We start from the raw sequence: 24,872 nt of genomic DNA on the forward strand, positions 1-24,872 counted from the left end.
GTTTATTCCCATCCGGATCCGTTTCGACACAATCTAAAGTGGCAAATATCGAGTATAATTCTAAATCTTCATACCTCTTGTTGCGGGTGTATAATATAAACACAATAAGTATACTGTCGTAATTCTTATAGTTATGTTGGCATTGTAAGAATAGTTATTAAATAACCAAAATTTGATTTGAATTTTTTCACTGCTACTGCTACTAACTAATTAATGCAACTGACTGAATAAGCCTGACAAAGATTGAAAATTAACACGTGCACCAAGTTCATGAGACGGTTAAGAAAACATTGCCGTCTCTACCACAGACATCATAAATCTAGTAATAAAATGTGTATCGTCCACCTAAATAAATAATGGATTTTGACAGAATTACGAAACAACGCATGTACTATATTAACAAGGTTATTAAAATTAATAGAATAAAAAACTTTACATTTTCTTAACTTTTGAAAGAATGGAAAATAGTTGTCTAATTCCTGATTTTCAATATTTTTAAATAATCGAGCACACTGCATATAAAAAATAAATACGGAAGAGACGAATGAACAATATATTAAAACACCGCAGTTCGCCACTTAATCCAGGAATCACACCTCGACTAAATAATAACCAAAGTTTGGTTGTTAGCCACAAAATATATGGTTATTTACAGATGATTTTTTTTAGAAAGAAAGGATATTGGACAACGAATTGTGGCAATTTAACACACATAACTTGTATGTAAGCTGAGTCAATTTGCAAACCGCGCGCAAAAACCTTGTCGCAAAATGGTACTTTATAGTTAAGATATAATGTTTGAAACATTGTATCTCTATTAACCTCTCAAACAATCTGTCGATACCTATATTTTATCATATATATATAAAACCAGGTTCAACCCACCATTTTTTCTTGAAATGTCCTGTACCAAGTCAGGAATATGGCAGTTGTCATCTACAGTCCGTTTCTATCTATGTTGGCGTTTCTTTTGTTGTAGTTCAGTGTTTCTGTTGTTCCGTTGTTTTCCTCTTATATTTGATTTTTACCTAGGTTTTAGTTTGTTACCCGGATTTGTTTTTGCTTATTCGAATTATGACTATTGAACAGCAGTATACTGCTGTTGCCTTTATTTGCCATTCTACAAGCTCTTGTTTTTCTATGACTGTTAATGACGTCATTACACTATATCCATTGGATGTTGGATGTGTACTGATTGATATCTTAGACTTATAATCATGATGTTTTATTAGTTGTTATTGGCTTTGAACTAGCTGTCAGTAACTGCTAGTACTCTTAGATCTGTACTTTGTGTCTTTGTTGCTGTGGGGGATGTATAATTACTCTGCGACATGCACTCTGTGCTTTTGTTAGTTGTTACTTGTTTTTTTTGCTTTGTATTAATCTGACGAGTTTAGCCCTTTTCAACGTATTTTCAGTGTTTGTTCTTATGTTGTACACTACTGTCCCAGGTTAGGGAAGAGTTTGGCGCCAGCAAACATGTTTAACCTCGCCAGATTCTGTATGTCCCTGTCTCAAGTCAGAATCCTGTAACTCATTGGTTGTCGGTTGTTGCTGTATATCATATTTGTTTTTCGATTATTGTTTTGAACATAAATCAGGCCGTCAGTTTTCTCGTTTGAATTATTTTACTATTGTCATTTCGGGGCCTTTTATATCTTACTATGCGGTATGGGTTTTGCTCTTTGTTGAAGGCCGTACGGTGGCCTATAGTTGTTAACTTCTACGTCATTTTGTGTCTTGTGGAGAGTTGTCTCATTCGCAATCATACATCTTCTTATCTTTTATATGATCTGAAAAATTTATGTACAACGCAAAACTGTTATGTCAATTATTTTTATCTATGCATTTATGATTTCAATATTGGAAGGAATTATTCGAAAAAATATTAAAACAAATACCTGATTATAATTTTATTAACAAAATTTCGAGGCAGATACTTATAGAGAACAAATATGAAATGTATCGTTTGTTTAAGTGTGTTTATATCCTGTTATGATGAAAATCATCTGCTAATTTCAAAAATTAAACTTTACCAAAACTTTATTTGAATTCACGGGTTGATTATATATAATGTATATGTACATGTATAATGAATCGGGTAAATGCAAATAAACAATAATCGAAAAACAAAGCAAAATTTTGCAAATAAAAGGCAAATAAACATTAGAGGGATGTTCATACCACACAATACCATTACACAAAAACCAAATTGACATCTACTGGTCTTCTACAAGACAAATGTGCATACAATAAGCTGTACAGAGAGGCAAAAGATACCAAAGGGACATTTAAATTCATATATAGATCGAAAATAAACAGACAACTCCCTGGCAATTAAACAAAAGACTTAAGGACAAACACCAGTATATAAACACAAAATTACAAAATAAAAACTTAGCAACACGAACCCTACCAAAACCGGGGTGATCTCATGTGCTCCGGAAAGGTTAGCAGATCTTGCTCCACATGTGTAAAAGTGGTACTTCACATAATTCAAATTTACATAAGAATTTACAATATATATTTCATTTAGTAGGAGAAAATGGAAAAGGAAAATCGGCTCAAGGGTGAGGTATGCGTATATTTGTCTGTGTTATCATGTTTTTATTTAATTATTAGAATTCCAACGTATCGTGAATAACTGATGGAAAGAATTGATATATTTCTCAATTTTGTGTATTATTTATGTAATTTAAGACGACATCGCCAATAATCAGCAACTATCTATACTAAAATATAAACCAAGGGTGTTGAAAAATAAAATAACTCAAAGATATTTAAACATCGTAATTGCACAAACATGGTTGCAAAATACCCTCAGAATTAGAATTGATGATTTTGATGCTACGTTTTAAAAGGTAAAAATATTGTGACCAAAATAATGGCGAATTTCATATCGTGACTCCGACTTTCTATCTAATGTTTCAAACTGTATTTTCTTTTTAAGATTATTGCTATGGTGCAGACTATTCGTGGATTGCATAAAACTCACACAGAAATATTGTATCGTATGACATCCAACCGGTGAATATCTTCTATTCCTCACCAAATTATTAAACAAGTGATTTTTTTCATTTAAATATAAATAGCTAGGATTTTCAATATAATGCATTTTCAGAACTATGTTTAGCAATATCATTGGTAAATTGTTATCATAAGTTATATTTATTGTTATAATGATAAAGACTAAAATGTGGATATTTCAGGAAATTATTCTGTTTACTTTGAAATGAAAGGGTAATTTCTTATCTCCTTAGATTTCATCTAGTTAGAAGAGTTAAATACTTCAAATTAATCTTGAAATCTTAATTTATTTAAAATATGATATGGTAATGTACTATGCATTTTTTCTCAAAGTTTTAACAAACATTTTAGCAAGGCTTGGTCTTTAAACGTAGCTGCTGCTTCGAATAAAATTCAAAGTAAGTATATTTATAAATTAAAGAATGCTGAAAAGGCACCAAACTTTTAATCATAATTTTTTTAATGACAGTAGTTTCATAAGGAATCAAAATGGTTTGATGATGAATATTCATCATTTTGAGTTTTGATTACAGTACTATATTTTGTATTCAATGTGTTATTTGATTTTAAAATAGTAGTTAAAGTACATGTGATATCGTTTGAGTTTTAAAATGTAAGGCAATTATCAATTTCTAACTTATTCGTAAATATATATATATGTAACGGATACGTTGTATTTTTAAGAGCTTGAGCAACATATGCAAAAAGTAGAAACACAATTGCTGGAAGATACAAGCAAGTTAGAAGAAGTGACCAAAGATATATCGAACTTGATGAAGGATACTAGTAGATTAAATGTACTTGTAGACAATGTACGAAATTATGCTACTTGTGAGCGAGTTATTGGTGAAAAATATGAAACTATTTCAAACAAACCATCAAGCAGTATTACAAGTCAAAACAGCACATCGAATACGCTAGGAAATCATAAATCAAGGATAATTTTCATGGAAAATATGCTGTCGTCACCAAGCGAATCCTCCATCGAAGAAGCTAATGCCTGCGTAAAGGACGATGCCTGTTGTAGTAGTAAGACATTAGAAATGCATATCAAAAATGATCTCAACAATAGTTTGAATGACAAAACAGACAATAAAATAAAACATTGTGCCACTAACATTAACCTTGGCGAAACTCTCAACGATCGAACCGATGCCAATATGCTGAAAAGTTTGAAAAGTATAAATGATGAAACAAATATAACGCATCATTCAATATCTGATTTTGAAAATCTGCATACCAAATGTGATAAAAAAAATATTCAAAATGATCGCTGCATTGAAAACGACAAAACATCAAGAAGGCTTTCATCTGAACAGTCACCAATAAAAAACACTTGTGAAAAGCCTATCATACAAGAATTTCAAACCAGGACACGTAAAAGGGAAAATCGGTATAAAAGAAAAACTATGAAAAAACAACATGACAATCGTGTAAGCTATCACATTAAACAAGAATGCTTTAAAGGAGCAATTACTAATAACGTTCCAACTATGGACCTTCAGAAAGTAGAATCCTTTCGGCTAAATATTAAACCGGAAGAAACGTCAATGATTTCACAAGAAAGGTTTGTATCATCTGATTCACACATACGGATTAAACGTTATGTTTGGTTTTTATTTTAGTTTAAGGTGAAGAATACTTCTACCAAGAGTACTTTATACAAGTGTACTAATCATTTTAGAAATGCTATTTTTGAGTATATATCGGTTGGCAACATCTACCTGTTTTACATCTGCTCACCCTTCCTGATCACCCGAGATCATCTCTATTTTGATTTTATATGGGGTTCGTGTTGCTCTTGTTTTAGTTTTTGTTGTTGTTCTTTGTGCTTTTAAGTTTTTGAATGTATGTGATGTTTAAATCGGCAACAGTCTTGTCTATCCTTTGTCATGAAAAAATTATTTTAATTTCAAACTTCTACATTCGGTTAAGTTTCAATGTTAGAAAATGTGCATGACCGATGGTTTATAAATTTTGTGATAGATAGGTTAGATAAGAATCAATTACCAATCCGCTATTGCGTGATGCTTAATCAATAAATATAACGTATCAACATATTTTATAGGAGTAACATGACGGGTGTCACATGTGGAACAGGATGCACTTACCCTTTTGGAGCACCTGAGATCACCCCCGGTTTTTTTTTTGGGTTCGTGTTGCTCAGTCTTTAGTTTTCAATGTTTTGTATACTGTTGTTTTTTTTCTTTTGGTCGATTTTCGTTTTTTGCCATGGCGTTGTACATTTGTTTTCGACTAATGAGTTTTAATGTCCCTTTGGTATATTTCGCCTCTCTTTTTGATGAAAACGAAAAGGTATTAACAAAAAAACAAAATTTAAACGTTTCTAGAATAAGAGCTTGCAGCTGCTACTCAGACATTTTAAACATCATCGGTGTCTGAGCGAAAATTAACGAGCCAGGGTTTTGTCAAAGGACGTCTCCTACTTTTTCTCAAAAGATTTTAGGAAAGTACCAAGACCTAATATTCAGTGTCTTCTTCACAAATAATACAAGATTGTCTTGAGTTATTGATTTTAGGTGCTGTTATTGTGTATCATTTTATCTACTTTCCATTTTTACCTTCATTTGTCTTGTACTATTACGTTACTTTTGGATTTATGACTCATGATGTTGATTGGTATTTGTACATCCAGCTTTTGGTTTTATGGCTTTTGGCATTACTGGTGCAGGTTGGTCCACATGTGTGATTTGGACACATGATGTTTTTATCGTGTTGTTTCCATTTTGTTTATCCTTGTATCTATGCTTTACGTAATTTGTACGGTATCGAGAAAGTGTATACTAGTATAGCATTATGTTTTTAATTTACTGTATCGGGTATAAACTTCAAAACCTTTTTTTGAGTCTCTGAATAATTTATTATACTGTGTGTACTATCAACTACAATAACTTTTTTATTGGCGTCTTTGTCAGATTTATTTGTAAGTTTTTTGGGGGAATATTTGAGTTGCGTTCTATGATGTATGTTTACACAGTATTGGCTGCTGGATTCCAATTATTTTCACATTTAACAATATTGTCTGTTTGGGTTCAATTTTGTTGATCTAAAGGAACTGTAGATGGCTGTCATACTAGTGGGAGGTTTATCTAGCTATAAAACCATGTTTCATCCACCATTTTCTTAGGATTATGCCTGTACAAAGTCAGGAGCAGGACATTTGTTTTCAACTCGTTCCGTTGGTTGATATAGTCTAACGTTTGATTTTGTCGGGTTTTATGGATTTCCTCCTTTTAAATTTACCTTGGAGTTCTGTATTTTTGTTAATACTTTTTTTTATTGAAAAGATTTTGGCTGCAGCTACAGATAAATAAGAGGGAGACAACTGCACAAATTATATGTAATGTTTAACCTGATAATAATTATCAATCAAGATTAGTGGTATACAATAAAGAAATTTTATCTGATTCTTTTAATAGAAATAATAGCTTTTACATGATCAACTTTCATTTTTCATGCTACGGGTTTGTTGTTCATCTGTTTTGATCATTTGAGAAATAGATATCTTTGATTCAAATTATCAAAAAACAAACAATCAAAATTGACAGAATTGAGCTACATTACAGTTAATTGTTTAATCTGTCTGATTGGAACACCATAATGTATTTAAATAAAGATACAATCCTTTTACAGATTTCTAATACCAAATATAATAATAATAATTCCATGACGAAGAATGATTCTTGTAATACATTTAGATTCAGTACACCAAGACGACGAGGAAGAAGATCGCAAGATGAAGACGGTAGTATTTCTAGTATATAAAATATATAGTAGCTATCGTATTTACGACTAATTAAATTCAAAAGTTATAAATGATAACATTAAGATTTAAGCATGACAAAAAGAGTGAACTGTATGATCAGAATATATGCATGTTGAAAATGAAATAGATAAATGAGATTGAAAGATTGATTGTGTTAGTGTTTGTCAACATAAAAAGCCTACATCCAAAGGATTAAAATGAAATGGATTATATACAATTAAACCAAAATGATATTAAATCAGAAAAAAGAAATGTGTTAAATGGAGGGGACTGCAAAGGAAACCAAAACAAAGAGAAACGAATTTAAGCCGCCACAAGAAATGTATTGAGATAGACAGGATGTAGAGGTTAAGCCTCAGCAATGGCGCTGAATGAATAAAAAAAACTCGTGGAAGGTCATTTTTTTATAGGGAAGTAATGCGTTAGCACCGCTACTCATCCGTTGAAGCCGGGTCCCATTTATATTCTGCAAGATACATGCCTTTGATAAATAAATAATAATTATGATATTAACAATGCTATTGATACCTTGCAAGGACTTTTTGATATTGATCAACCAAGAACAATCAGGGAATGGATACAGTATACCAATCATATAATAGACCATGGTAAGTGTTTGAATTGAATATATGCAATATTAAAAATTCATGATTATCACCCCTTTCAATTTTTGCATAATTTTATGTACTTCTATGTATCTCCGTTTAATTCAGGGAATTTCTTTCATATTTCGCGTGAAAAAATAGGAATAAAAAAAATTCCTTCGGAAGGAAATTGAGTAATGATACACAGGATAAAAGTATTTTTAAGACCATCTCAACTTGTTCTGTTATATAATGTTTAATAATTCATCTCTAACACCTCCCCTTATAGCCATTTTTGATACCAATGTTTTTAGCTTCAGCCAGAATGAGATCAGGACTAGTAAAAATTGGAAGATCGCTAGATGTTATTTTGGTGTTAGATACTTCTGAACGTATAGCAGGATATTTTCAAAAACTGAAATCGATCGCGTTACAGTATGTTTACGGTAAGTGTAGAATGAAAGAAACATTGATTTTTTTTTAGCAGCAGGTGAGATACGAAATATAAAAATAAGTAGATGTGATAAGATTGTCAATGACCAAACGACGTAAATTTTCAGGTCACCGTATGACCTTCAACAATTAGCAAAACCCACACATAATAGCAAGCTGCAAATGTCCTAGTTGTTTTTCAGTATTTGTGATCATCCAGTTTACTTTTCTCTTAATCTACTGTATGGCCTTTATACATTTCAACTGATACGTTACGCGCCAGCATGTTCGTGATGGGATCGTAAAACTTCTGTAGAGGCGATTTCAGTCGTTCTTCCTAGTTGGAACAGTGATCGAAACGAAAAAAATGAGAAACTTACACACTAGGGATGTCATCTCGGTGAATAAATCACTAATTAGTATTCGTCGAACGATTCGGAAAATATATTCAAAATTCGAACACAACGCATTATATGCTTTGTGGATCGTTTTGCAAACTCTCTAAGAAAATACATTTAATGAAATGGGAGGACAATTTTCTCACAGTAAACCGATATATAGAGTATTATTTTGTGTATTCAATACTTGGTAATACCGACATATATTCGAGTACTCGGGTCTTCGTTGAAATCCCAAGTATACGTCATACGATGGGGATCGGGTATGTTACTGTTGAGAAATTGGAACGTGACAATTGGAAATTTGATATGAACACATCTATCATTGATTCTAGTTTGTAGCGTTCCATTTGTGTCAATATCGAGGAAAAGATAATAGTATGAAGCAAACCTTCCAGTTAAGTTTCCGTGATGTCATTAATCTAAAGTGAACTGAGATATATGAGATGTATTTACTTATTGTAGTGTGGGTTATTGAGTGACAGGACATCATTAACGTAGATGGGATTTCTACATTTTGTCTTTGAGAAGGTTTTTTTTTATGCATTCTGCTTCATATGAGCACTTGCACTAGTCAGCCAGTATGGATAAACAATTACAACCAATTGGAATACCGACTGTCTGTTGAAATATCAATCCACCAAACTCAATATGGTGTCGATCTCCGATATTTTGTATTGTTAGAATGATTTGCACTGAAACATTATATATAATAACTTATATGGTGAATGTTTTATCAATCAAAACGCATGTTTGCATGCAAATCTTAGTATATAAACATTTTATCACGCTAATTAAACAGAATTATCAAATTCATTTCTTTTTAAAAGTATTATTTAGCAATTAATTTGAAGCCGAATTACAAAACAAGGTTATATATAACATGTGATATTGTATTTGTAGATTCAAATTTATCATCATAATCAACTGTACACTGGTGTTTTCCATATATATATCATTGATATTGTCAATCAACTGTTTCCATAACTTTGAATTGTTCTCAGTACTAAGGATTTCTACACCTGAAATAGATTAATTTAGCTGCATCTGGCAAATCATTTCAGAATTTTTGACACTCAATGCATTTCAACTTCGTACTTTAATTTGCCTTTTAACTTTTTTCACTTTTTAATTCTAATGTCATTTATGAGTCTTTTGGAGACGAAACGCGCGTCTGACAATCCAAATTATAAGCCTGGTATCTTAAATTTGTTCTTTTCCAATGCTATTTTAGTGTATTAGTTAAAAATACAAATTTACCAAACTCACTTCATAAAGCCAAAAGCAATTGGTCAGCGGTTTTTGTTGTTGATCGTCAACTCAAAGTCCTATCAATGTAGATATAGTTGAATAATTCACGAAACAACACCACTACGCAAATTAAAAAAACAATAGCAAATTTTGAGAGACATCGCTTCTATTTCAAAGTCTCATTGGGGACATCGACATTTTAAATGAACGGTAGCATTGGCAACTAAAACTACACACAATTTAGTATAGTACTAACGTGATTAAGATGTGTATTACGGTTTCTTTCGTAGTATACGTTGAAGAGCGCATTTTATATAATGCCAACTGTAAATTTTAAACTAAATGAAGGTAAAAATGCTCATGTACTCCCAATATTTACAGGCATCAAACAACAATTCGAACGCACAGGCATTGATAATGGAATCGGTATCGCCATTTTTGGACGACAGACCAGGCTTATTCAAGAAGCAACCAATGATTATGACTTGATTTTAGAATTGTTAGGTAATATCTCATAAGCAGCAAGTAAAAGCAGTTCCTCGATTAAAAAGACAAATATCATCATCACAATTTCTTTTTTGTGTCTGATCAAAATTGTGATTATTACGAAAGAATATTTTTTTCTCATATACAATAAAAAATAGTTCATTTAACAAATAATAATATGCTTCAAGAATAAAGATATTATTCTTCTGTAGTATTTACCTTTTGCATTTTTCAAGAGTTGAGCATATGTGTGTACAAGTATATAACAATAGACAAGGTTTACAAAATATGTTCTGTTGTATTACTTTAAAGGTAAAATAAGACCAGAAGGGGATGGACATATCATTGGAGGACTTCTGATGGGGTTGGCTGGTGTTGTATCATGTATGTAAAATAATACTTATAGATTTAAAGATGGTATACCATTTTCGATAGAAGTCTTGTAAGTCCAGGTTAAAAAAAACACAAACGGGAGTGAAACAAATCCAATTGAATAAACATCATTAGGAGTAAGATGCGTTGACAGGGCAAGCATCTCCTGTTGTAAACGCATTTACTGCTACATAATTTCATAATCACAAAAAGTAGAAAGCAACATTTGATCATTCAAATACCGATGAATTTGTAACTGGTCAGATGATATCCTTGCGGAATGATATTGCACCAGTAGAGTTACCGATTAATGAGTAAGATGTAACAACTGAGACCGTCCAAGGTCAAGTTTGTCCTTAAGAGTTACAATCTAAGCTTATGCACAATTACATAATTTAACTGAATAAAAATTTTCAGAAACAATTCATTTGAATCATGCCAACAACAAATCACTCTGGTTACCCATCAGACGGTACCTTCAAGAAACAAATAGTCCATAGCAGCGGTACCGACCTGATTATTGGGGTTTTTTTTTCTGTAATAACATTAATCAGGTGCGCTAGAAATTAAAGTTTAAACAACTGAAAATAAAAAACTTGGGATAGTTTAAATAAGAAAAAATAATTTTATAATCAGATATTAACTGAAACAACAAAACCTAATCTGAGGACGCTTCTTTTCCTTTTTATACAATTAGGTGGTGTGGGTTACTCCCATGATACAGCTTTACAGCCGCATGTGATTGTTTTCACGAATGGATCTTCAGAACAAAACATGCCCTCAGTAGATTTTGATGACAATCTCGTAGTTACTTTCGGAAACTTACGAGTACGTAAATATATTAAAAAGTTATATTTGTTATATGCCGTCCTTTTCGCTAGAGATAGTTTGAGAGCTATATAGTATAGTGTCCGAAAGTACGTTCGTTAGATTTTTTCTAATCCAAATAAAAGAAATCTCAAACGGCCTTAGTTTATTATCTTGTTGTAGTGCTATAGTGCATCCTGACATTTATTTTTATATTTTGAGTTCCTTTATATATATATATTTGAATTTAAGCATGCACAGGAATCAAATTCATGGGATTTGATAGTAGTTAGATGAATTAAATAGCTTTTCTATTCCATTTGTATTTGGTTCCAGTTTGTTGTGTGAAATTTAAGATATGCTAAAACATCAACTTAATCGTATGAAACGTAAGAAGCTACGTAACGGGAAAAGTTAAAAGAACAGGTAATAAAAAGAAGCAAACTATCAAAAGGGGATATTCAGAGTTCATTAGTTGAACAGAAACTGACAATGCCATGGGAAAAACCAAAAGACGACAAATAGACAAACAAGTCAACAAAAGACAATAGAAAACTAAAGACAGAGCAACCCAAACCACACCAAAAGTATGGGTCATTTCAGGTGCTCCGGAGTGTTAAACAGATGCTCTACAAGTGGCATCCGTCATGTTGTTCATGGTACGTACAAATTAGGTGACAAGTCTCATTCGGTAATTTTATGGAAAATGTCAAGATTGGTTTGTAATACCTTTTACGGAGAATCGTTATTTACCCGATCTTGAATAGAACATTCCTAATTAAAATAGCTGTTTAAGCCACACAAAATCAAATGTGGTCACAAGAAATAGGAGGCAACTGCATTTGAATGTGTATATATCATTTTTATTTTACGCTGTGAATCCATATACGTTATCGTTCTTCATAGTAAATTTTCCGTTAACCGCCGGGAAAAACTAAAACCCCAAAACGATCAACACGGCAAAGGGGCAAAATCGTCATGTAACTCTTTATATGAGATATTGCCATTAACAAAATTATAATGTTTACCCATTCGAGTGGTTGGCATATGTCTCGATAACTGTAATGCATAAAGAGACATGGTAAACAGCAAAACTGATCAGGAAATTAATACCGACAGATCAGTCAATATACCAAAATTGTTTATCGTCTAATTACAGGAGTAATTGCCCTTCAAGATTTTACCTAATTTTATCATTTAACTCTTTTGCATTTGTTATTTTCTGAATGACTAAAGGACTAACAACAAAAATCCTCAGCAAGATCTATTTGTAGGTCAAATATTGAAATTATTAATTGACTCCTTTTGGACTATATATTGCAATTGTTAATTGACTCCTTTTGGATTAAAGAAATTCAAGTGATTGAATTCGTCAATAGATTCCGAAAGGTTATTGTCCGTAAATGCTTTTACCAATTTTCAAATGTTCTCCGGAAATATGGGGATCACATCTGGTCACAATCTTACTTATTCTGTAAAAGATGTCTGCATCTGATGGTAAAGGTTCTATAATGGTGCATAAATTTGCCAGGGGAAAGCTTCAGACTTATATGAGCCTCCTGTTTAAACATTTTATTGATGAATTGTGTTTCCTTGTTTTAAAGGTAAAACCTGACGTCAACGGTGTTATAGATATGATAGCTTGTACAACTACAAAGATATTCTATGTACCTGTTGGGGGAAATTATCATAACATCGTTAGTATATTTCATAGATTCTAAACTAAATGAACTAAATGAGATATGGGTTAACCTAAAAAAAAAACGACAACAATAACCAATATACATATCTACAGTTCAACATTTATTCTGCAATAGTATGCAGTTGTCTATATTATGTGTCAAGGAATAAAGCTTACAACTGTTAGATACGAAATGACGTTCATCGTGTGTTATGATAATGTGTTTTAGTATTGCTAATGTATGAATTATTGGCTGTAAAATTTCTGTAGAAATAGTAATAGTTTTGATTTTCAATTTTGGTTCATTTATATGTTTCGGAGTTTAGTGTGACGTCCATTTTCACTGAACTAGTACACAGTTTTGTTTAGGGGCCAGCTGAAGCCCGCCTTCGGGTGCGGGATTTTCTCGCAGTGCTGAAGACCATTGGTGGCCTTGGGCTGTTTTCTGCTCTTTGGTCGGGTTTTTGTCTCATTGACACATTCCTCGTTTCCATTCTCAATTTCATTAAGAAGGCAAATCGTAAATTTGATCAATAATTAAAAAAAAATGGATTTGGTTTAAAAAACATTTGAAAGATGATATCCCTAGTCTTTGGAGTATTTTCTTTATTCTTTACATGTTAACTTAAAAATATTTTTAGTATTAAAGTAAGTTTATGCTTTAATCAATGGTACTCGTATCAAACATAATCACAATCATAATGGAAGTTGTATCCACAACAATTCTTTCGTGGACTATTTAGATGCAACAAGAATTATCGATTTCGATTTTCATTTGGTAATGATTCAATTGTATACTTTTTACGTTTTGTTGCTTAATATTTTATGAAACAATCCTTTATTCATTGCTTTTAAAGGAAGTAATATTGAAAAATTTGTTTATTGTTTATGATAAATTCATTGATTTTTTACATTTTGAGGAGGTATCTTACTCAACAGACAGTCGGTATTCTAATTCGAACAAAGTGTACACCTTTTTTTGCCGACTTGGTCCTTTTACGATAATTATGTCACTCCAAATTTTCTGATACATTCCTATGTTTACAAAGACAATTTTTTTCAGATGGAGGACCCGTTTCATGCTTTTTTTATAATTGATAATTGCATAATTTTACAGACTTTGGAAAAGGCTGTTAGGACGACGAATGGAAAATTGATACCAGATGATGAAATTATTCGATTGACTCTTATGTCAAAAGTTTTGGTATGAATTTTTTGTAGGAACTTTTTTTAAATCCGATTTACGAGTGGATTTTACAAATTAAGGAAAGTACGTGAAATTTCAATTTATATTATTTTACTGGCAACTTTATTAAGTAATAGTCTAATTGATTTATTCAAAAGTCAAGTGATTGATAAAAAGTGATGCATATAGCAATCTATAATATTCAGTCCATGCTAGCTACATAAAGTTAAGGTTATTTTAAGTAAGAAAACGGCTTGCTTGTAAGATTCCTCTGCATGTAGACCATCTGAAAAATTCATACGAACAGCACCAAGGATATGAGATATAAAATGACAAAGACATGTTCCATCCTCAACGAAATAAAGAAAGAAAACCATGAAAATTACCATTCTATCAACTGGTTGAGCAAAAAGATAATGACTGTAATATTCTAAATTACAAATAAAAAAAAAAACAATTGTTCAGAAAACAAATTCCACCAAAAAATTTACACTTGTGTATCAGAAAAGTTGAAATGAACTTGAATAAAGATACGAAAAAAATCGTTTTTTTTTATAAAACAGTTGAGACAAATACGGACTTTCGGTTTACAAACTCACTTATCTTCCAAAAATATATGAGTTATTGAAGTATACTATGCAATAAGGAATAAAATCTGTTATTTCCGGTAAAAAAATGTCCCATGGATGATCAATTTAAACAGAATCCAAAAATATAAGGCTTCCATATATATTTTTAATCGGAAAAGGAAGATAATTTGAACTTAAAGTTTTAAAAGTTACTTCTGGTGTCATTTGATAACTTACGTTACAAAAACATATGGTTTTTATTAATTTTGGTAAAAACAAGGAAGACAATTTACCACTTACGGTTTTAAAGTCATAAATGGTGTCATACTGTCGTTTATATTACATTTATTCGACAAATATATGACTTCAACGTTCTTTTCATGGAGAAAATGGAGACATTTTGCGACCGATTTCACAATATTACTTCCAGTGTTATATGATTGTTTAGTTTATGCTAAATCTAAATACAAATGGTTTATATGTACTTTTGATGGAAATAAGTACAAAAAGGGATACTTTCGTTTACATCATGGACACCCGTTGTACCTTTCTATGAGGTCATATTTCTTTCTATAACCTAAACGACCATATGATTTTATCTTATACCAGTACAAAGCTTTAACCAATTAATCACAAATTTAAGTGTCTGAAGGGCAATAACTCCTATAACTGGTGTATAGGATTGGTTAAACGGAATGCATATGGATCTCAAATCAAAACACCCTTAGTCTTTAATAAGTGTGGTTTTACTCTCAGATCTGTAATATGTGTCTTTTGGGTTTTTTTTTTTTTTTTTTTTTTTTTTTTTTTTTTTTTTTTTTTTTTTTTTTTGGCGTGGAATAGATCTGATGAGATCAGCCCTTTTCTACGGATTTTTATAGTTTTGTCTTTTGTTGCATTACTGTCCCAGAAAGGGATCATCATATTTATGATTTTATACATACATCAAGCCATTAGTTTTCTCATTTGAATGGTTTTACATTTTTCATTTCTGGACCTTTTAAAGGTTGCTTTCGATATGAGTTTTGCTCATTATTGGAGGCCTTACGGTGACCTATAGTTGCTAAATTGAATTTGGTCTCTGGTTTAGAGTCATTGGCAACCATACCACATCATCGTGTGAAGTATTTTAGCAATTGGCATTGTTAACCGAAAAAGCACTGTTAATAACTACAGAAATATCAATATAAATTTATTCCTTTATTTAACGATATTGATTTACACTTTCTTTTCCCTCTTTACAGAAAATGGCAATGGACGTAGCATCAGAAATTAGATATTCCAACAATCACAGCAGAGAAGTTATCAGAAGAAAAATAGTCGACACACATAATATTAGTGATAGATATGTAAGACAAGACACACTCCTTTAAAAAACATCTCCATCAAGTTATTAACGTTCCTGTAAATCAAACCTTCACTAGTGGAGCAAAAACTGTTTTTATCATATCAGTTCACAGCATAATGTGTGTAATTTTTTTTTGGGGGGGATGGGGGTAGGTAGGGTCGGGGGTTCGGGGATTTGGTTAGCTTTAATCTTTTTTCTGTGTAATAAAAAAGAGAATGGAAATGGGGAATGTGTCAAAAACACAACAACCAGACCAAAGAGTAAAAAACAGCCGAAGGACACCAATGGGTCTTCAACACAACGAGAAAATCCCGCACCCGGAGGCGAACTTGAGCTGGCCCCTAAACAAAAATGTGTACTAGCTCAGTGAAAATAGATTGTTTTGAATAAGCCTTAAATGTCTAATTTTTTTTGTGTGAGTTACGACTTACATAGTCAAACAAATCTCAACAACGTTTTGGTTTGATCAGCTCTTTGATGTTTGTATTATGATTTGGATTTTAAAATGTTTTGGCTACGAGCATCACTGAAGAGACATTAATTGTTTAAATGCGCATCTGATGTAGCAAATTTGATTTATGTGTGTATGCATTAAACAATTAAAAATCGGGACGTGCACTTGCAGTTATAAAAACAAAACAAATATTTATTTTTTAGGATGACTGTCTAGATATGGTGCAAGATTTTATTAACCCCTTAAAGTTAGCAAACAAGCAAGGAAAATATGTAGAACTAAAGTGTTATACACTAAAACTAGGAGATAGAGTAAGACGTGGTCCTGATTGGATTTATAGTGATCAAGATTTAGATCTCCCAGGGACTGTCGTTGGACAAGATCTTTGTGGTATATCATGTAGTTTAGAATATGTAGAAGAAGCAAGATATTAAAGATAAATCTGAAGAGTATTTTAAGAAGGCCTGCAAAGCACATGTTATGTTAGATATACTCTGATAGAATTCAACGATATTCAATATTTATCAGTTTGTTTGTTCAAACTAAAAATGTTTTGTTTAAAACTTAACATTTCGGAAGTGTTTAGTAGATGTTCTATTGGAAAACCCGGCAAAATTAAAAAATCTCAATTCTTGCAGTATTCCTAAATGTCATTACTCCATTAAATTTTAAAATAAGGACATAGTTAAGCCAAAACACAAAATTTAAATTCTTGAAGCACAAAATACAGTTTTGGTACCAGCTATTTCCAAGCGACATCTATTCCTAGACTAAGATACTTGTAATGACAGAATCTTGACCGTGCTAGAGGATACGCATTTTGTAATAATTGATAATATTGGGCAGTGACAAATATATGACTATATACTTTAAACAAGTTCACATTATGAAGATAAAAGGTTTTATAAAACAAACATATATAACCAGTCATTTACACAGTGTTCAAAATCAAAATATCAGTATAAAAAGGGTAAATTTCTGACAGAAGTCGGTCATAATTAAAGAAAAACGACGTCGCGTAACGTTACCATTACTAACCTAAATATCGTGCGTAACGTCAGACACTTCATAGTCTCTATTGAATTTATTCACAATTTATTTACACTTAGAGCGATTTAGAACTTGATATATTGTAAAGACATTTGTTTATTGATGAAGACCGTATGGTGACTATGAGTGTCTTATGGCTTTGTGCCGTTTGTCTAATTTACAGATACCAACATCAAATTTTAATAATATTTGCTCTTGATTTTGATCATAACACTGATATTAAATTTTCAATTTAAAATCTATGATACTGATTGACATATAATTTTGATAATCCTCGATCTGGTCTTTAAATGATTTTTTCTGGGATATTCCATACCTATGTCGTTCTTATTAAAGTGACAGTAGGGTGCTGTAATATGTTTAACGTATTGATACTCTTTTAAATTTGTATAAAGTCAGTTTGAGATTTTCAAAATAGCTGCTACCCAAATGATAAGCTGGTTTCTTGTTTCCTGTTTTCATAGATATATCATTTATAACTCGACAAATGTACCAGTCTTATAAGCCAGCCAAATCTCATCAGTAAACACTCAAATCAAAATAGTTGGAAGTCCAAATCAAATATAAGTTTTAAAAAAACTTATCAAAGATACCAAACTTATAATTTTGTACGCCAGACGCGCATTTTATCTACAAAAAAACCCATCAGTGACGCTCGAACAAAAAATCATTATTAACATTTTCAAGTTTGATTAAGTAATTAATATTTAACCCGTTAATTTCCTCTAAATGATACACACGTTATCTCGAATCCAATATTCTTGATTAGACAGGATATGGGTAGAATGGGACCATGGGCAACGACTAGGATATGTGTTTGATGAACATATGAATAGATATCAAATAAGAAAAGTGAATGAAGCCAGAATACTAGTCAATGAGATGATAGCAGTCGGTTGTAGGGTTGTTAGAGGTAAAATTAAGTAGACAGTTACATCAACATTATAAATGAATTATATTATTACAATATTAAGAAAAAACTATGATTTTTATTTGCATAGCACGTGTTCTGAAAAAAACTGTCATCAGGTAAGTTAAACCAGAACCCTGTGTAACCAATTCTTTTTTTTTCAAATTGAAGTTGACGACTTTGTTATTCTTCGTATGTTTAATGAAAACTACAGAAAAGTAAATATTCAGCAATGAATTTTATCTTCATATTATACGCAAGAACTAAATAACAATTTTACTTTGCACAGGCTACCCATACTGAACGGGAAAAAAATCAAATGAAGTGTACATTTTGATATAAGCACATAATAGTTAATATTTCATTAACCTACAGGTCACGATTGGAAGTATGGAGATTTTGACGGAGGTGAGGGTTCATTAGGAACTGTTCTTGAAGTGAAAGATAAAAGCAAAGTGGTAGTAAGTGCTTTTCATTAATTATTTATTTAAATAAGATATATACATTCGATATACATATTGATATTACATACATTAGATGAAACAGTAGAGTACCGGTGTTCAAATGTCAAAAATATTTTTTCAAAATACAAATCAAAACATTAAACGAAGAGTAACCGAAAACAATAGACAGTTTAACAGATCACACAATTCAGCAACATCAAGCACCTAAAAAAATACAGAAACACAAACAACATCAAGCAGCACAATATCTAAAAAGACTGGTACAAGCACAAAATACTGTGGGGATTAAACCAGTTAAAGTAAGCCCGTCATTGTTCCTTTTGCCTATCTAGACCATAGATTTATCTCATTTAACATTTTTCGATTTTACACCGTAATGTGAAATGTAGTAATCATAACAACAATAACAAAAATGACACGCATGTACATGTTTACATTCGTACTTAGACAATGTAAGAACTGCAGAATGTTATTTTCATGCCACTCCTTTTAATTAATCATGAAACACTTACATTTTAAACGATAAATTTTAATTTGTAAAGGTCAGATGGGACAGAACAAATAAAGGCATATTCAAAATTGGATTTAATGGACTTTTCGAGGTGAAATTGTGGTAAGTTATACTTCAAATAATTACAGTCTAAGTTAAAACAAGTATACACAAGTTAATCGAATATTAATTTTGATAAAAGTATAGAAAGACAATTAGAAAGTCTATAATTGTGTATAGTTACCCTTACCATAATATACATTAATTAACTAGCTTTTTCACCGTTTCTTATACTTTATTTCTTGTAGCGATGATTTTGTAAACAAAGAGAACACAAGACGACACATAAAGCCAAGTAACCATAGCTTAACTAGACAACAGAATCGCCACAATTTGGACACAATTGATGATGATCTATTGGACTGTGTAATTACATACTCCGACATATTAGGTAAGGTAGCAACCGTTTGATTCTCGGGAAGAAAAAAAAGTTTACGTTTAAAAATGCAAAAAAAAAATGTTTCAACCAAGAATTAAAAAAAAGTATCTTAAATGTATGACGTATACAAATAAATTGTTGTGAATAATAAACAATGTAAACAAAATTGTCGCCTGACATAGACTTGTGATGAAATAAAAGACACACACTGATCACAAAATAAGATGTACAGATATCAAGACACCATGTATCACTATTATTATATTGTTTGATACCACATTATTAGGCATCTAAAGAGGTTAAACGTTTTAGATCAGATAACAAACCAAATGCCTGATACAGTATTTATTGAAAAAGCAACCTGTCTTTATACATGTAAAGATGCGATAAAACAGTAATAATAATATAGCACCCAACTGTCACTTAAATAAGTACAATGCAGTTATTCAATTTCACATTGATCCGTGTCAAGGCCCCGATCAATCATGTAGTTTTCATTACAATTTACACATACGTCTAAATAATTATCTACAAACAATTAAAAAAAGTGGTTTTTGAAGAAAAAAAAGATTTCATTAGGGAGCTATCATTTGTTTGAACCGAGAGTTAAGATAAAAAAGAATGTTTTCTGTTCTAGGTTTATAAAAATGATTTGGGGTACAAATCTCTGCCTCCGAGATTTAAATGGTTGCTTCCTAAGATAATGATAGAAAAGGTTATTATCCCTATGCGTATAACGTTTGAATTTGTAAGGTTTTATTAACTTCCCCCTTTTTGAATTTACCTTGGAGTTTGATATTTTTGTTAATCCATTTTGCAAAAGTAAAGACTAAATGTTCACAATCTATTAACTATTATTAATGTATAATTTAAATCACATGGCAAAATTATTACACAGAGACCAATGGTATGAAGAATAGCAGCGTTATAATTATATGTTGACAAATTATGCATACCAATTCGGTTATATCGACCGATAAGTATACAACGTTTTTTCAAAATTTCGCAATTGATATTATGTTTTCCAAACTTTTGGTCTCGATCGTACAAGAAAAAGGTTATTCCAGAACCACATGTCATACGTTTTTTTTTTGGTTCCGAATTACAATTTAAAAATCATAATGTTTTTCCAGTTTTTTATGCAAGAAAATGAGGGTTAACATCAATGTAACATGGGACAATATGTAAACACATACACACACCTACATGTCCAAAGAATAACACACTTCAGCATTAAACTTAGTGCCTACACAATATGTCAGCTCTAATTGCTCCTATTCTTAACAGACTAAAGTAGATTTTAAACAGGGACTACCGAGGATATGTCATCAATACCAAATTTTTGAAAGGACATAATACAACAACTAAAGACAATTACTTGGGACGTATGGCACGTGGGACAGGCATGTGATTATGTGGCGGGCATACTTTAGGGTTTTCAGTACCTAACCCCCTTTTTCGATTGAAACATAAGGATAACAAAAAAGAAGATAGACGGTATAGTTAAAAAAAAAGTAACTAATATAAAAATAAGGAGATGTGGTATGATTGCCAATGAGACAACTATCCACCAACGTTCAAATGAAGTGGGTGTAAGCAAATATAGGCAACCGTACGGCCTTCAACAACTCCATTATATAAGAGTACCAGAAGGAAACTACACAAGTAGAAAAGTAAAACGATATTATTTAATGTAGTGTTAAAGAGTGCTCTTTTTTTACTGAAAACAAAGCACAACATATTAAATACAATTATACCTTCTCTGCTGATTTAGAAATTATACTTTTTTACATTTTAATATCAACCTGTTTCATTTCATATACTTACGTCCGGAACAATACGTTTATAATCGTTTATTTTTATTTTTCTATCATGATGACAGTCAGTGCAATTTGGGAATATCGGAAAAGCTCAGAGTGGACACAATACCCATCTGGAATTAATACTACGATTGAAAAAGCTTATCAGAGAAAGCAAACGGGAAACATCATCATTGAAATGGATCGTACAAAGTAACTCTTTTCATTATTTTGAGACATAAATAAATGCATATATGTAATGATTAGTACAGAAAAAAAGAACCTTCGTTTGAACTTCATTGTAAAATTTAATACAATTGTACATGACATTTTATACAAAATATGTGAACTAGCCATAAGAACGTTTATAACCCCAATGCTTTGAACACTAAATTACATATTAACAATTTGACAAGCAACTGTGCTCAAATAAAATGACATAACTTTATGTTTTGGGATTCTTTACAAAGGATGATATACAACTCCAAACATGTTGATTCTTTGTTTCTCTAATTCGTCTTGATTTTTAAAATGACTTTTTCTGCTTATTGTACATAATCGTATTGTCTAGGTCATAGCATGCATATTGTGGATGTCTTCTTTACCACCTTTTTGTATTTTCATTAAATAAGATAATTAGGAACATAAAACTAATATCCTTGAAGTAATGTTGTTTAATTAGAAATGAACAAGATCATTAAGCATACATCATAGTTTCATACTTTATATTTGAATGGCATTATGAGTTGTTTTAGGTTCACTAAGTCGTATTTGACTTTTCTTTTTATACTTAACTAATGAAACGAAGATATGAAAAAATAACTGATTTTAATTAATCAGAAAACAGTGAGTTTATAAAAAAAAAACAGGAATAAACTTGATTAAGTTTTCAAACATACAATCAACATTAACATTTAATTGGAATTGACGTGATAAACAAATGTGTTGTTCATAGGCACCGTTGCAAATAAGACAGGAATAATAGAGCTTTTGATTAGCTTACATTTGGTTTGTTGTTTTGTTGTTGTTTTTTTAAACAGTGAATGATTACATCCTTTTATAAAACAACATGATTTATTTTGTTTCAACGTTTTTTATACTTAACTTTTAATTTAAACCATGTTAGTTAGATACATAAAAATAAATATACAAACTACAGATAAATATTAATTTTTTGATGAGTTTACACTGTAATAAGCAGAATTAACATTAAGTCTCTTTTTTCAAATTTTGCAAATATTATTTCAAACTTATTATTAAATAAATATATATATACATATATTTTCATATCAAATAGACTTTGAATAATTATGCACTTTATTTCAGGTACATAATCCATTTTCCAAAAATGATACAAGAAAACCCTCAAAATAAGACAGAAATACAAATCAGAAGAAAAGGTAGGTTGAAATATTGTACATTGCGGTTATTGTTTCTCTTGTTTCATTGTCTGTTAACCAGGGTTTTGTCTGTCCTTTTTCGATTGATTATTTTTGTTACCCCTTTTGGTATCCTCTTATTTTATTCTTCAAATTAACAATGAACAAAATTATTATTGATAAAGCTGATCTTCTTAACATTTATGATTAAAACATCATTGTTGTACTTTCTATGTAATAAGCTACTGCAACAATTTATAGATATCAAATTCATGATATAGGTCATAATGAAATGTGATTAAAATACTAAAGACATGATCAAAAAAACAAAAACTGTATTTTGTATGTCAGATTAAACAGTACTATATTTTTACGAACTTCAACTAAGTTTCAATTTCTTCTATGGAAAAGGCCAATTACATAATAATACTAAATTATCGGTTATTTTCTGCATGTATTGTTCCAGTATTGTTAATACATCAGAAGGCGTTTTTACTTTTTTACTTGCATTTTTCTTTTCTTTTTCAGATTAAAGATTTGCTTCATGAATGACAACACACTTTTTGGTAATTTTAAGCTTGAAAACAAGAATTGCTTTAACACGAAAATAAAAGATTTTACACATGTGTATATAGTTTGACTTAAATGCAGCCAATATATTTGTCCTAACAAGATTCAAATGTTCACAAAAGATGTTGAAGCTTCCAAGTAGACATTCAAGTCGAAGAGAAACTGACAACCTGCAAGATTTTCTGTACAGGATGTCTTCAGACATCTAATAACCGGTATTTAAAGATACAATAAGGCGGGTCACTGTCGTTATTTACCGAACGACTTCAACATAATAAGAGAGTTGAGTGTTCAAAATTGAGTTGGGGTCATCTCTTAGAAATTCAAACAAGTTAATTTGAAAAATAATTGTGTCATAAACGATCAAGGATATGCATTGTTTATCAATTCTCATTACCTCATCGTAATTATTGCTAATTTTGTTCTGCGACTCTTGTCTGTCTTTAATTGACTGATGGTTTTGAATTCCCTATGAACAAGGTATTAAATAAAACTGGAAATCAACATCAAGTTTAGAAAACCTCCATTTCTTTTTACCGCTTAATTTCATGATGTTAGTTAGATTTTTTTTTAATTTGATGTTAGTATCATTTTTTTCCTTTTAGTTGATTTTTTTCAGATTCAACCTTTTTATTATGATTTAAAGACATATTGTACATTATAACTTACCTTAAGAAATAAATTGCAAACAATTGATAGTATGACTAAACCTTTTCATGTTATGTAAACATGAAAACTTTGGAACTAAGCTTATTCCATGCATGCATGGACGAAGGCAACTAATGTTAACGTAGTCCATGATGCATGGACTAACACAATAGACTTAGTCCATGCATGCATGGACGAAGGCAACTAACGTTAACGTAGTCCATGCATGCATGGACTAACACAATAGACTTAGTCCATGCATGCATGAACTAAACTAACTTTGTATAAAAATTTGAAATTATTCAATTAGTCAAGCAGACTTAGTCCATGCAAGTATGGACTAAGTTAACACTAGTTGCCTTCGTCCATGCATGCATGGAATAAGCTTAGTTCCAAAGTTTTCATGTTTAAAAAAAAAGAAAAGGTTTACTCATACTATCAAGTGTTTGCAATTTATTTCTTAAGGTAAGTTATAATGCACAATATGTCGTTCAAGCATAATAAATAGGTTAAATATGAAAATATCAACTAAGAAGAAAACAATGATAGTAACATCAAATTAAAAAATAATCTAACTAACATCATGAAATTAAGCGGTAAGAAGAAAAAGGAGGTTTTCTAAACTTGATGTTGATTTCCAGTTTTATGTAATACCTTGTTTATGGTAAATTCTATCCCCTATGTGAGATTAATTATTGCTAAACTTACAACACAGGGAATAAAGAGATAAACCGGCTTTGT

General features: G+C 31.0%; 1 protein-coding gene across 6 annotated transcripts in view; it reads left to right on the forward strand.

Moving 5' to 3' along the window:
- The window catches only part of LOC127734546 (uncharacterized), a 28,782-nt gene extending 5,239 nt beyond the window's left edge, over window positions 1-23,543 (forward strand). Inside the window, exons 2-22 of one of the 6 annotated variants that reach the window (XM_052244474.1) lie at window positions 2,537-2,575; window positions 2,951-3,027; window positions 3,379-3,425; window positions 3,712-4,594; window positions 6,747-6,793; window positions 7,351-7,422; window positions 7,713-7,844; window positions 9,861-9,983; window positions 10,278-10,349; window positions 11,035-11,165; window positions 12,749-12,841; window positions 13,943-14,029; window positions 15,825-15,929; window positions 16,586-16,772; window positions 18,202-18,345; window positions 18,718-18,803; window positions 19,349-19,419; window positions 19,605-19,747; window positions 21,618-21,747; window positions 22,861-22,934; window positions 23,442-23,543. In XM_052244474.1, the coding sequence (XP_052100434.1) occupies window positions 2,546-2,575; window positions 2,951-3,027; window positions 3,379-3,425; window positions 3,712-4,594; window positions 6,747-6,793; window positions 7,351-7,422; window positions 7,713-7,844; window positions 9,861-9,983; window positions 10,278-10,349; window positions 11,035-11,165; window positions 12,749-12,841; window positions 13,943-14,029; window positions 15,825-15,929; window positions 16,586-16,772; window positions 18,202-18,345; window positions 18,718-18,803; window positions 19,349-19,419; window positions 19,605-19,747; window positions 21,618-21,747; window positions 22,861-22,934; window positions 23,442-23,446 (2,739 nt within the window). In that variant the 5' untranslated portion in view covers window positions 2,537-2,545 and the 3' untranslated portion in view covers window positions 23,447-23,543. The other 5 variants (XM_052244476.1, XM_052244475.1, XM_052244477.1 and 2 more) reach the window with 5 other exon arrangements.
- The last annotated feature ends 1,329 nt before the right edge of the window (window positions 23,544-24,872 follow it).

This window comes from Mytilus californianus, unplaced genomic scaffold (assembly GCF_021869535.1).
Source record: "Mytilus californianus isolate M0D057914Y unplaced genomic scaffold, xbMytCali1.0.p SCAF_3, whole genome shotgun sequence".
NCBI classification, from domain to species: domain Eukaryota; kingdom Metazoa; phylum Mollusca; class Bivalvia; order Mytilida; family Mytilidae; genus Mytilus; species Mytilus californianus.